The sequence below is a fragment of the Bison bison genome, unplaced genomic scaffold (assembly GCF_000754665.1).
Source record: "Bison bison bison isolate TAMUID 2011002044 unplaced genomic scaffold, Bison_UMD1.0 scf7180017864374, whole genome shotgun sequence".
In the NCBI taxonomy this organism is placed as follows: Eukaryota; Metazoa; Chordata; class Mammalia; order Artiodactyla; family Bovidae; genus Bison; species Bison bison.
In genome coordinates this window covers 4391608-4404643 of record NW_011494946.1, presented here as the reverse complement: position 1 = coordinate 4404643, position 13036 = coordinate 4391608, and the positions used below count along the sequence as shown (strand labels likewise).

The window sequence follows — 13036 nt, the reverse complement described above, 5'->3', positions numbered from 1 at the left end:
GAGGGCCTCCGTGCACAGACTGGAGTTTGGAGCCTATGTAGGCGGGAGTCCCGGAAGCGGTCCCGCAGACAGGGATTCGGGTGCAGGAGATTCATCCGGGAAGAGCCCCAGAGGCTCCGCCCCCTGTGACACCCCCAGAGTGTGATGCTGGCTGCAGGCGAGGAACCAGCAGCTGGAGGGTGACTGTGCTGCTCTCTCGTTATTGGCTCTTTTGATCGCAGTGCAGGGCATGTGGGATCTTAGTCCCATGCCCCTGTATTGGAAGTGTAGGGTCCTAACCACTGCACCGCCAGGGAGGTCCCTTGTGCTCACCGTTTTTGTAAGGGACTTGAGCACTGAAGCATCTGCAGATTTTGGTGTCTGCAGTGGGTGGGCGGACTCCTGGAACCAACGCCAGCACCCCGACTCTGAAGGATGACCGTACGTTGGTCTTTCCATCTCTGCTAGTGCTCATCTGGGCGCTCTCACACCTGTCCATTTGCACAGTTTTTCTGATTTTGAATGTGCTGTGCTTAGTTGCTCAGTCATGTCCAACTCTTTGCAACCCCATGGACTGTAGCCCACCAGGCTCCTCCATCCATGGGATTCTCCAGGCAAGAATACTAGAGTGGGTTGCCATGCCCTCCTCCAGGGGATCTTCCCAACGCAGGGATGGAACCCAGGTCTTCCGCATTGCAGGCGGATTCTTTATCGGCTGAGCCCTCAGGGAAGCCCAAGAATCCTGGAGTGGGTAGTCTTCTCCAGAGGATCCTCCCGACCTAGGAATCAAACCTGATCTTGAAGACAAAGCCTAAAAAGCCTCTCTCAACCTGTATCCTCTGTAGGATTGTCATTCCTGAAAGAATGTGTAGACTTTTGATCTCAGTCTCTAGCCTCCCATTTTCTCTTCACTGCTCACTCCCCCACCACTGCACTAAGACCTCTCTGGCCAGTGCCGCCCTCCTGGGGGCCGCCTACAATGGGCCCTCTGTCTTTGACGTCCTTGACCCCTGTGTCTTAGTCAGGTACCCTAGAAGCAGAGCCTGAGATGGGGACTCATGTGTATGTTATTGGGGGGCAGGGCGGTGCTCTCAGGGGAGCACTCTAGGGGAGTGGGGAAGCCTGGAGGAGGCAGGAGGAGTTGAGCTAAGACGCGGTGTCAGGGCTCTCAGGGGAGCACTCTAGGGGAGCAGGGAAGCTGGAGGAGGCAGGAGGAGTTGAGCTAAGACACGGTGTCGGGTGAAGGTCAGCCACAGCCCATTCCCAGGTGCACCTCAGCAGCTGTCTTGCCTTGAGGCAAAGAGTGGGCTTGGTATTCAGGCAGCGGTCGGTCATTGCCAACCCACCCACCACTCACCTGGGGCAAGGGGTGGCATTCTGACCAACTCCCTGCTACTTGCAGGAGAGGTGGTTCTGGTCCCCTGGGTTCTGGTCCCCTGGGGCACGTCTCCAGGGAAGGATGGGGACTTCAGTTGGCAGCCAACCCCCAGCAGCTGGGCACCTGCAAACCAAACTAGCAAGAGGGGTCCCAGCAGAGCAGGGCACCAGCAGCATCTGCTTCAGTCTCACTGCTGCCTTTGGAGAATGTGAGCACATTCTCGTCTCTCCTAGCTTCAGGACGCCATGTCTCCTGGTTTTTACTGGAGGGAACCCTGATCCACCCAAAGGAACTAGGCATCTCTCATCTTAGCGACAACCACCCCATAACGTAGGCGATGCTCACCACTGCTCCTAAGAGCAGCCTGTTGGCAATGATCCTAGTGATGGTCATTGCACTCTCAGGGGCTGTGGCATCCCGTGACCTCACTGACCACCCCCCTATTGATTCCAGGACAACTCAAGATGGCTCTCAGCGAGCACGTGGCCCAGTTGGAGGGCGTGAAGTTGCTCAGGAGCAACAGAAGGCTGGGCGCCAGCGGGGCCCGGATGCTGGGGGCTGCCAGGGCCACCGGGGACGTGCTGGTCTTCATGGACGCCCACTGTGAGTGCCAGCCAGGTTGGCTGGAGCCCCTCCTGGCCAGAATAGCTGGTGACAGGTAACTCACCCCCCGGGGGCTGTAGAGCAGGGGGCGGGAAATGGGGAGATGGTCTACGGCCTTAGCCACTCACAGAACACACCCCACCTCCCTGGCCACCACTGCCTGAGCTGACTGCAGCTCCAGTGCCCAAGCCAGGGAGGAAGAGTCATGACCAGAGAGAAAGGGAGATTTCCAAGGGCAAAGGGGCAGACCCCCCTCTTAGGGGTGTTCCTGGCTCAGGAGGCTGACCACACTATTTCCCACTAGAAGACTGGTCCAGGCTCCTGCCTTAGGGACACCTGGTTCTTTTTAAAAAATATGTGTGTATCACTTTATAGTTTACAAAGAGCTCCTGGATCACTGGTCAAAGTGCAGGGTCTGGGATGTCTTCATTCTATTTTTTTTTAAATAGACTCTATTATTAGAACAATTTTTGGTACACAGCAAAATTGAGAGGCAAGAATGCTGGAGTGGGTTTCCCTTTCCTGCTCCAGTGGATCTTCCCAACCCAGGAATCAAACCTGGGTCTCCTGCACTGCAGGCAGAGTCTTTACCAACTGAGCTATGAGGGAAGCCCCCAGTTGAGAGGAAGTTACAGAGATTTCTCATATATCCTCTCCCTCCACATGTGCACAGCCTTCCCCATTGTCAACATCTTCCACCAGAGTGGTAAAATGGTTAACAATTGATGAACCCACATTAACAAATCAAAAGCATCCAAGAGGGATGCCTAGTTCCCAAGGTCACCTAGTTATCAAGGTCATCTAGTTCCCAAGGTCAAGGTCACCTAGTTCCCAAGGTCAAGGTCACCCAGTTCTCAAGGTCAAGGTCACCTAGTTCTCAAGGTCAAGGCCACCTAGTTCTCAGTGTCGTCTAGTTCCCAAGGTCATCTAGTTCTCCAGGTCACCTAGCTCTCAAGGTCACCTAGTTCTCAAGGTCATCCAGTTCTCAAGGTCGTCTAGTTCCCAAGGTCACCTAGTTCTCAAGGTCACCTAGCTCTCAAGGTCACCTAGTTCTTAGCTGAGGTTGAGGCTGCTCTGTATTTGAGGGCTTAGTGATGGAAGGCAGTCTGAAGAATCCCACATTTGTGTGTGTGTATGTGTGTGCATGTGTGTGTGCGTGTGTTGAGGAGCAGCAGGGGATTTAGATGCCTCCAGCCCTGCAGAGCGAGCCACCTTCCTCTGGTCTGTGGCCTGGGAAAGCTCTCAGCCCCTGTCCTGCTCTGTCCCCCTCAGCAGACAGAGTCCTGGGAGGGCCAGCATCAATCTTGGGGTCGCACCTGAGCAGCAAAACTCTGGGAAGAGAGACTGTAGAGCTTCTTGCTTCTTAGTATAAGACACTTCCCACAAATGCCGAGAATTTGCATGGGCTTCCAGAATGACTTTCTACATCACAGAGCAAGAGGAACGTTCAGGCCCAGGGGAAAAACAAAGAGTGGTGAGATAAACTAGGGTCCTTCCTCCTTGGGGTAAAAGTTTGGTGGATGAGTTTGCAGCTGCAGTTAGCTTTTGGCTCTCTGGACAGTGGTGCCTTGGTTGACCTCACGTATTTCAGTTAGCTGGTGTTTGTTGACGGCTCCATTGAAACCCAAATGCTTGACCACCTAGGGCTTAGAAAGGCTTAGGAGAGGATTGACCTCAAGTCTGCCTGTGAGTTAAAACTCAGTTCACAAGTGACAGGATGATGGAGTGAGTCCTTTCCTCGCTCCTTCCAAGTCAGACAGGGAAGCTTTGCTATTTTGCCCTTAGTGAATTCCAAGAACTCTAGATACATCTGTAGGTTCGAAACACAAAGCTAAATATAAGACTTTTTTTTTTTAATCACTCCTTTTCAAGTCTCTCAACTCCAATTTCTTCCTAATTCAGCCCTGACCAAGCAGCTGCTCTGGCCCATGAGAATAAAAAACAAAACAAGGAAACATCTTTCATTTCATTCATTGACATTTTAATCTTCATCTTTACCCAAAATGTATTCAAAGAGGCTTATGATGAATCACTTATGTAACTGGCTAAAATAGAAGAAGACTTCAGAAAGGAAAAGATGGTGTTGGAAACTGGGGGTAATACAGTTATTAGAAATGAGATTTACATATGACTCTGAGCCTCCAGCAAGACGGAGCAAAAAGAGAAACTTGACGAACTTTAGGGTGATCATTCTCTGATGAAAAGGGATGTACACCTTTTATCAAGAAGGACACAGCTGAAAGCTCTGGGACAAACAGTGTAGCCACTTAACTGCAGTTTCTTTCTTGTCCTGTTACAATTGCCAAGGTGGCACAAACTTGATGGGACTCCTCAGAAGTCAGCCGCACGGCTTCCCTGGCTCTTGATTCTGAAATTCCACAAAATGCTCTGCCAGTTGCCAAATCCATCCGCTCTGCACGGCTCTTTCAACAGTAAGCAGACCTGGGAGCATGCCCCCTGAAATCCTTGCCCGTACTTCTCAGTTTCTTAGGTCAATACATAGTGCTCCAAAGTGGCGGAGGCCAGGGGTCTCAAGTTACCATTACCTTCCAAGATCCTTGCTGTAAATATAAACCCCATGACCCTTCAAGCCAAGGCCAGTCAGTGGATGCCACAGATTAAAGCAGATCCTTGAATGCCAGGACCACTCTGGCCCTCTCCATATGGGCTGGGCTCATGCCAGCCCTGGCTGTCTCCAAGGGGGATGGAAATTGATGGGAGTGTAAACAGCACTGGCTGGCATCTCTTTCCCAGAAATATTCCTTTTCTTAGACTGGTAGCTGCCAGCCAGTCTAAGACTTCTCTTACCAGTCTAACTGGGTAATCCCTGAGTTCATGCCTAACTCATTCCAAGATACAGCTTTTAGAAGAAACTGTCATGAAAGGCCAGTTTCATGCCTCTCACTGCCATGAATGGCCATGAAAGGAAAAAAAATGTGACTGAGATATGACTAGGTGGAGGGCAGCTGCTGGTACACCTGAGTGATGCGGCTAAAGGCACGGTTTCCAGCCTGTACCGAAATCTGTACCAATTTCCCACAGCGCCCTCTCTGAGGTCATGTAGTCCCAAGCCATGCAAAAAATCTGGGATGAAATACAACGCCAACAGCTACAATAAATGAACAAGTAAATCTAGTTGCAGGACTTCGCTGAGAGACACCATGTACTCATAAACACACACGTGCACATGTGCACGCATACACACACACACATGCTTTAACATCAAGGAGACTTCTGGGGCTTGACAATCCTGGTTTCTCAAGACAACCCAGTTTCATGATCCAGGTAGGAACCAGAGCTAGACCCTAGAGCAGGGGCCCGTGAGCCCTCTACAGTTGTACACAATATTTTGTATATGTGCATATGATTATTTTTCAGAGGAGGGATCCATTGTTTTCCCGTGATTCTCAAAGGAATCAAAGACCTCCAAAGAAGTCAAGAGCCATAGGCCTAGAGCATTACAGCTGAGAAAGAAAGGCCTTTCTGGGAAGTAGTTCTGCCTCCCGTTTTACAAATGAGGAAGCTGAGGCCCAGAGAGGCACAACAGCTACCTCAAGATCACACAGCGCATTAGCGGCAGAGCTGAGCCCAGGCCACCACTCCTCTGTCTCTCAGTTTTGTCCAGAGAGGGTGTGTGTGTGTGTGTGTGTGTGTGTTTGTATTTTTTATTGGACAGAGAGATTTTTAAAGAAGGGCGCAGGAATATTCTTTAATGAAATGGGCCCCCAACTCCCTATGGAAAAATGTATTTTCTAGAACAGTTCTGTTCAGTAGAAATAGAATAGGAACCACAGGTATAACTTAAATATTTCTAGTAGTCCCATTGCAAAATAAAGAGACACATGATATTAATTTCAACAAAATATTTTAGTAAACCCAATACATCCAGAATATTATCATTCCCACACGCGATCAATACGATAATTACTGAGATGGGCACACCATTTTTCATACTAAGTCTTCTCAATGCAGTGCATGTTTCACACTTACACCACATCTTGGTTCAGACACCTGATATTTTTAGGAGCCCAGTAGCTGCGTGACTGGTGGTTGCTGTATTGGGGGCTGGTGTCTAAATGATGTTTCTGCCCCCCCAGCAAATGGGGGTGTGTATCCCTTCTCTGACCTCATGGTTCCTTCCAGGAGCAGGGTGGTGTCTCCAGTCCTAGACGTGATTGACTGGAAGACTTTGCAGTATTACCCCTCCGCGGACCAGCAGCGAGGAGTATTGGACTGGAAGCTGGATTTCCACTGGGAGCCTTTGCCAGAGCATGAGAGGAGGGCCCTCGCCTCCCCTGTCAGTCCCATCAGGTGAGGCTCCTTCCCCAGCCGGCTTCACCACTGCCTCCCCCACGCGGGCTCAGCAGCAGGCGGCCTCGGCATAGGGTGGCCCGGGCCAACCCGGGCTCTCCTCCTCTCCTAGCAGGTTCAGTTCAGTTCAGTGGCTCAGTCGTGCCTGACTCTCTGCAACCCCATGGACTGCAGCACACCAGGCCTCCCTGTCCATCACCAACTCCCAGAGCTTACTCAGACTCATGTCCATTGAGTTGGTGATACCATCCAACCATCTCATCCTCTGTCGTCCCCTTCTCCTCCTGCCTTCAATCTTTCCCAGCATCAGGGTCTTTTCCAGTGAGTCAGTTCTTTGCATTAGGTGGCCCAGTATTGGAGTGTCAATATTGGAGCTGCCTGCTGCTGCTGCCGCCAAGTCACTTCAGTCGTGTCCGATTCTGTGCGACCCCATAGACGGCAGCCCACTAGGCTCCTCTGTCCCTGGGATTCTCCAGGCAACAACACTGGAGTGGGTTGCCATTTCCTTCTCCAGTGCATGAAAGTGAAAAGTGAAAGTGAAGTCGCTCAGTTGTGTCCGACTCTTAGCGACCCCATGGACTGCAGCCCACCAGGCTCCTCCGTCCATGGGATTCTCCAGGCGAGAGTACTGGAGTGGGGTGCCACTGCCTTCTCTGTTGGAGCTTCCTAGCAAGTTACATAATAAATAAGCGGGGGATCACAATGATACTTACCTTCTGGGGGCTGGGAGGTCTGAATGAGCTAATACATGAGAAGCACACAGAGACTCTCAGGCCCTCAGGGATGAGTATTATTATCCTCACATTGCTTCACGAGTGGAGTCCGGCGAAGTTTCCAGACCCTGAAAGTAGAAAGCAGAAGCATGATATTTGGGGTCTCAATCCAGCTCCATCTCACCAGGAAACTCTGGAGTTTCCCAGGCCTCAGATGCTTTCTTGGTAAAAGGGAAGAATTCAGTTGGGTAAATGCTAAGACACCAGAAGCTCTGTGGTTTGCTTCTCCCGTGTTTGACTTTCAGACAAATATCCTATGTTTAACATAGGATACGTTATGTTTAACATCTAGTCGATGTTCTAGAGAGCTTCTGCTGTGTAACAAACCGTCCAGACTTAAGGGTGTGGAAGAGCTTTTATCAGGAGCCTGGACTCTGGGTTGTGAATTCTGAAGGCAGCTCTGGTGTTGGCTGTTTGCTCCGTGGTGTCCAGGGCCTCAGCAGAACCAGACTAGACCGGCTGGAAATGACTCAACAGCTCAGGGCAGGATTCCCCAGGGTCTGATGGTGGCCATCTCTGGGACCCAGTGGGAGCTTCTTCCCTGTTCTCTCCATGAGATCCCTGCAGGCGGGTCCCTGGGGCTTCCTACACCCTGGCCCGGGGTTCAGACAGCAAGGGTCCCAGAAGAGCCAGGCAAAGCAAGCTATAATCTCCTACCCAATTAAAAAAAATAACGTATTGAGGCGAAATTCATATAATGTAAAATGAACCGTTTCTAAGTGAACAATGCAGTATATTCTCAGTGCTGAGCAAACATTGCGTCTTCACAGTTCGAAAACACCTCCCTTTACTAAAGGCAAGTCCCTTACTTGTGTCTCCCATTGTCCCCTTTCTTCAGCCACTAGCAATCCCCAATCCACTGTCCGTCTCCATGGATTTATCAATTCTGGATATTTAATACCAAGGGACTCACACGTAGGTGACCTTTTGTGTCTGGCTTCTCCCATTTACCGTGATGTTTCAGAGTATGTACCCCCTTTTATAAGCAAGTCTCAGAGGTCACCCGGGGTCACTTCCTCCACAACCACAGGCCACCTAGGTTCCTAGGAGGGAGATGTGGCCCTAAGTCGCAGTGGGGTCGATGTCACATTGTAGACAGAGCCCAAGGAACAAGGATTCTGGCGCTGCTGACCTGCCCAGCACCAAGCAGTCACCTAAGCTGTTTCCATGTGCCTAGTCTATGGACATAAAGTGAGGTGTTAGTCACAAACAGGGCTTCCACGTGTCTGCCTGAGAGTGTATGACTCTAACAGCTGACCTCAGCCACCAAGATACATAAGAAATATTTTTTTTATTTTCTACTAACTGAACTTAGGTAATTTTCCTCTTGATCCCTGTTTCCTAATGGCAGAAAACTTTTGGACAAATTAGGTTCAGTGATAGCTTAGTCCTCTCGTCACTGAATCTGTCATCCAGGCGTGTCCACCCTCCCATCCCTCTGGGGTGGATTTTGGGCTCTTGGCTTCCATGGGGGATGTTGGTGGGAAGGAAGGGCTCCACTTCAGGCTCTGGCAGTCCTGTGTCAGATTCACCATACATGTGCGCTTTCACTGGCTGTGGCCACAGAGGGGGGCTGGCACGGGGGTCCCACTGGCCTGCACCCTCCACATGGCTTCTGCCGAAGTCCCACATCTTCTTCCGGCCCACACTGGCATGCTGATGGTCCAGGAGCCTCTAAGGCACTGCATCTACCACCTGCCTCCCTGGGTACCACCTAGACCCTATCTCCTAGGGCCAAGGGCCATCAGGGGGGTCCTGAACTCCCAGCACAGCCAGCTGAGAAGTGGGCTGTGTACCCTCTACTGTCTGATCTCCAAACAACAAGCAAGGGATCCTCCTCCTCCAGGAACTGCCCTGAAGGTGTCACGGTGGATACGAGAGCCTTCTCGGGGATCTGCCTGAATCTCTGTGTCTCGGTCTCCCCACAGGCTCTATCTTCTCTCCCCGGGCCGGAGGATCTTATCTAGTTTGGGCATAGAAAATCCTGGCTCTGTGAGGATGAGCCCTCACCTTCGGCCTAGACTGCAGGTTTGCTGTTAGACTTGAAAACTCAGAGCCTGCTGTCTTTGTTCTTGGTTTTGGGGCCACGTTGTAGTCAGCTCAGAGGTTATAACAAAAAACCACAGGTTGGGCGGCTTAACCAATATGAGATTTATTTTCTCCTGTTGCTGGACCTCATTTAGCCTTAATTACTTCTTCGGAGGCCCTATCTCCAAATACAATACACTGCGGGTTAGGGCTTTGACAGGTTAATTTGGGAGGGACACAGACATTCAGTCTGGAACCCGCCCATAACAACCTCAGGTCTCATATCCCAAGTGGGGAAGGGTCATGGTGCTGAGATGCAGGTGTAAGGGGTGGGGTGCAGAACCAGCCATGTTTTACCTCCTTCCGTCATAGGTGTGCATCCTGAAAGCACAGGGAGCTAACTCTATCTGACTTCATTACTGGCCTGTCAGTGCCTCTAAGCCCCTGTTTCATGCCAGACACTCTCCTGAGGGCTGTGAACCCAAAAAATCGAAAGAGAAGTTTCTGGACCTCTCTGAGTTATGGTGCGGGAGGATGGTAGATCTCAGCATTATGAGGAGTGCTGGATAGGTGGGTCCACAGAAAGTTAAGAGAGGGGCCTGCCTGAGGGAGAAATTTATTCTGCTCCAGCCAAAGCCAAGGGATTCCATTCAAGAGAACAGACTTCTCAGACGACCTTTGCCCAACCTGAGGCAAAGGCTCCTTGACTCCAGGCACCAGTCCTCTCTGGAATCTTCTTTTAGGCCTCAGGGTCTCTCTGATGCCCAAGGTCACTGTAGTCACTTTGACCCACCCAGTTTGACCTACCATTGGCCAAAGTCGGCGCCTCTCCTGTTCCAGCCAAGGAGAATCCAGTCACCTTTGCCCAGGGCGGCTGCTCCTTCCCTGAGACCCAGCTGCTACCCGGCCCCTGTGGAGGCCTCAGGCTCCCTGTGCAGGGCCCAGATCGCTTTTCACACACATTAATACATTTTTAACTGTGTCTTCCCCACCCTGGATACTCTGACTTCATGGCTTCTCTCATCAGTCTGGTGAGAGAGCATGAAAGAGGAATTAGGATGATGTTGGGTACTGATTATATACAGATGCCAAGAAAATTCCAGAAAGGATATCATCATCTGTACATTTGCAAATGATAGTATTAAGTGATATTTATTGAACATGTGCTTAGTTAATGCTATAAACATATTATACATATCAGCTGGCTCAGGGGTAAGAACCTGCCTGCCAATGCAGGAGACGCAAGAGACACAGGTTGGATCCCTGGGTCATGAAGATCCCCTGGAGGAGGGCATGGCAACCCACTCATTTTCTTGCCTGGAGAATCCCATGGACAGAGGAGCCTGGTGGGCTTCAGTCCACAGGGTCACGCAGAGTCCGACACGACTGGAGTGACTTAGCACGCACATAATTCTGTGCAGCAGTTACTGTTACTAATTACTATTATTAGTCCCATTTCCCACATGTGAAAATGGAGGTACACAGAGATTAAATTAGACATGAAGCCTCCAGAGGTTGCCCAGTTGCATGAAGTTGTTAAGCGGTAGATCCAAGGTTAAACTTGGAGGCCAGCCTCCTGCCACAGTGCTCTTCGTGGCTCCACTCTGCTGTGTTTTACAGACAAGTTTTAAATACAATCTGTCATTGCCAGGCACATAAAGGCTATACAGATACCCATGTCAGTTCAGGACAGGGCTTGCTGCCAAAGGCATCATGAGGAAGCACTTGAGTTTCAGAGATCTTTGGGTTTTGGCAAGCAAATGTACTTCACGTGACATTTCTTTTAGTTCCCCAAAACTCTTATTATGAAGCACCGTTATTGTCCCCAGTTAGAGGTGATGAAATTGAGCCCAGAGTGGTCATCTATCTCATCCAAGATCTTACAAATTGTAAGTGGTAAAACTGGAAATAACTACACTACTGGTTTTTAGTGTGGTATAACTTTGTGTTTTTAATAGCCCAAACGTCAGTAGTTTTGTTCATGTAAAACTATTGTCTTGGTAATTAAAAAAATCTGAACTCTGAGTCATCCACTCCTGAGGCATACCCAGAGTTTGGCCATAGTGAAATGTGTGCTCTTTTGAATGAAGAGATTCTGATTCCGAAGGCTCTGGCTCTGTCCTCCTCAGGTAAGCTCTTCTAAAGGATGTTGCTGTCATCTTAATTCCCTCACTCAGGGATTCCAGCTTTCTGTGTTTTTAAGGCACATGTATTTCCCCCAGAGAGGCTGGGGACCTATCTATTCCAGAGTCCCTGCGGAATTCGTCTTAGGGGGTCCGTGACCGTGAAGCAGATAAGAGTGTGAGGTCAAGAGTGAGCTCAGGAAGAGGCCCGCTGGCTGCTTTGGTCCAGGCCTGGTGCTGCTGCCCTCAGGGCATCTTATTTTAACCAAGGTCTTCTTCCCAAAGACCTCACCAGAGAGGGGGCCCTCCCTGAAGAAGCAGAGTCCCAGGATGCGGTATAAAAGGTCCAGGCGGCCGGAGCTCTCCTTTCATGAAACCCCGGGACTTGTGACATGCTCACTTGGCTCCAGTCTCGCAACTAAAAGCCTTGAGGTCTGACTGAGCCCCGAGCCCATTCTCTGGGCCCCTGGAGCATCCCCACCTGCTGTCCCCACCCCCAGGCACTCCGGGTTCTGAACTGCTGTCTGTTCCCACCTTCTCTTCCCAGAAGCCCCGTGGTGCCTGGCGGGGTGGTGGCCGTGGACCGACATTACTTCCAAAACACCGGAGCGTACGACCCTCTCCTGTCACTGCAGGGAGGCGGAAACCTCGAGCTGTCTCTTAAGGTACGTCCAGGTTCTCTGGAGCCATGGGTAGGGTCACAGCTTGGAGGTCAAGGATGCTGCTTCAGACAAACACAGAGTCATCATCAGGGGGGTGTCCCACCCTGCTTTCTCCCCCTCTGTCCTCTCTCTTGACTTCATCACAGTCTCCCTCCTGAACCCACTTGTTGAGCCCGCTCATAGGAAAAAGCATGTCTTCAGTCATCTCCGCCTGACGCAGAACTTCCTAGACGTCCTCCGAGGCCAGCAGCCTTAGCACCTGGAGAGTTTTCACCACGCCCACTGGCCGAAGCAAATACCACACAGTTCTGTGTGCTTAGTTTGATCCGAACAACGTAATGGGGCTTCCCTTGTAGCTCAGTTGGTAAAGAATCCGCCTACAATGCAGGAGACCCAGGTTTGATTCCTGGGTTTGGAAGATCCCCTGGAGAAGGAAATGGCCACCCACTTCAGTATTCTTGCCTGGAGAATCCCATGGACTACAGCCTGTCAGGCTTCTTTGTCCATGGGGTCGCAAGAGTCAGACACGACTTAGTGACTAAACAACTTAATAAGTTAATAAGTATTTGTCCAAACAGCATAGCCCCACTGTGCACCACACAATTTCTCAAGCCTTGGATCAGATCAGACCCTCAACCCTCATTTCCTCATTGATTTTTAGCCTGGTTTTTCACCACAGCAACCCCTGAAAACCCAACCCAGCGAAGACACAGAGCATTGAAAGTACAGCAATCTGAGACTGAAATCAGTTTGCAGAACATCCAACAGGTGTCATTGTGTTTCTCCCGAACGTTGGAAACAGCCCACTCAGTTGTCTGGGTTTGCTCTGGCACCCTGGGGTGCCTTGGCACACAGTTTGGAAAGCCCATGGTTTGCCTGCTTGGTGCCTTTTGGTTCTGCCTATCCTAGGCAGGTTTTCGCTTTCCTCTTTATTGCCAAGTAGGGAATAAGAGACTTCCTGTCGGATGAACTCCAGGCACTTGGGAGTAGGAGTGAGTGGAGAGCAGGGAAACTCCCAGAAGTAGGAAAGACTGAGGAAAGCTTGCTTTGATCTCCACAGGAATGGCTTCTGGTAACTTTGCAGCAGGAGACTTCACAAACTTTTAGAGATTCCCTGGCCACTAGGGGTACTCTTTCTCCCCAGGAAGCAGCCTTGGGAGAGTCCAGGTGTTAACAGCA

General features: G+C 50.6%; 1 protein-coding gene across 1 annotated transcript in view; it reads left to right on the top strand.

Moving 5' to 3' along the window:
- Nucleotides 1-13036, top strand: part of GALNT15 (polypeptide N-acetylgalactosaminyltransferase 15) — a 116718-nt gene that overhangs the window by 92477 nt on the left and 11205 nt on the right. The window contains exons 12-14 of the mRNA XM_010856752.1: nucleotides 1811-2015; nucleotides 6104-6271; nucleotides 11743-11860. Of these exons, the coding sequence (XP_010855054.1) occupies nucleotides 1811-2015; nucleotides 6104-6271; nucleotides 11743-11860 (491 nt within the window). The remainder of the gene's footprint in view (nucleotides 1-1810; nucleotides 2016-6103; nucleotides 6272-11742; nucleotides 11861-13036) is intronic.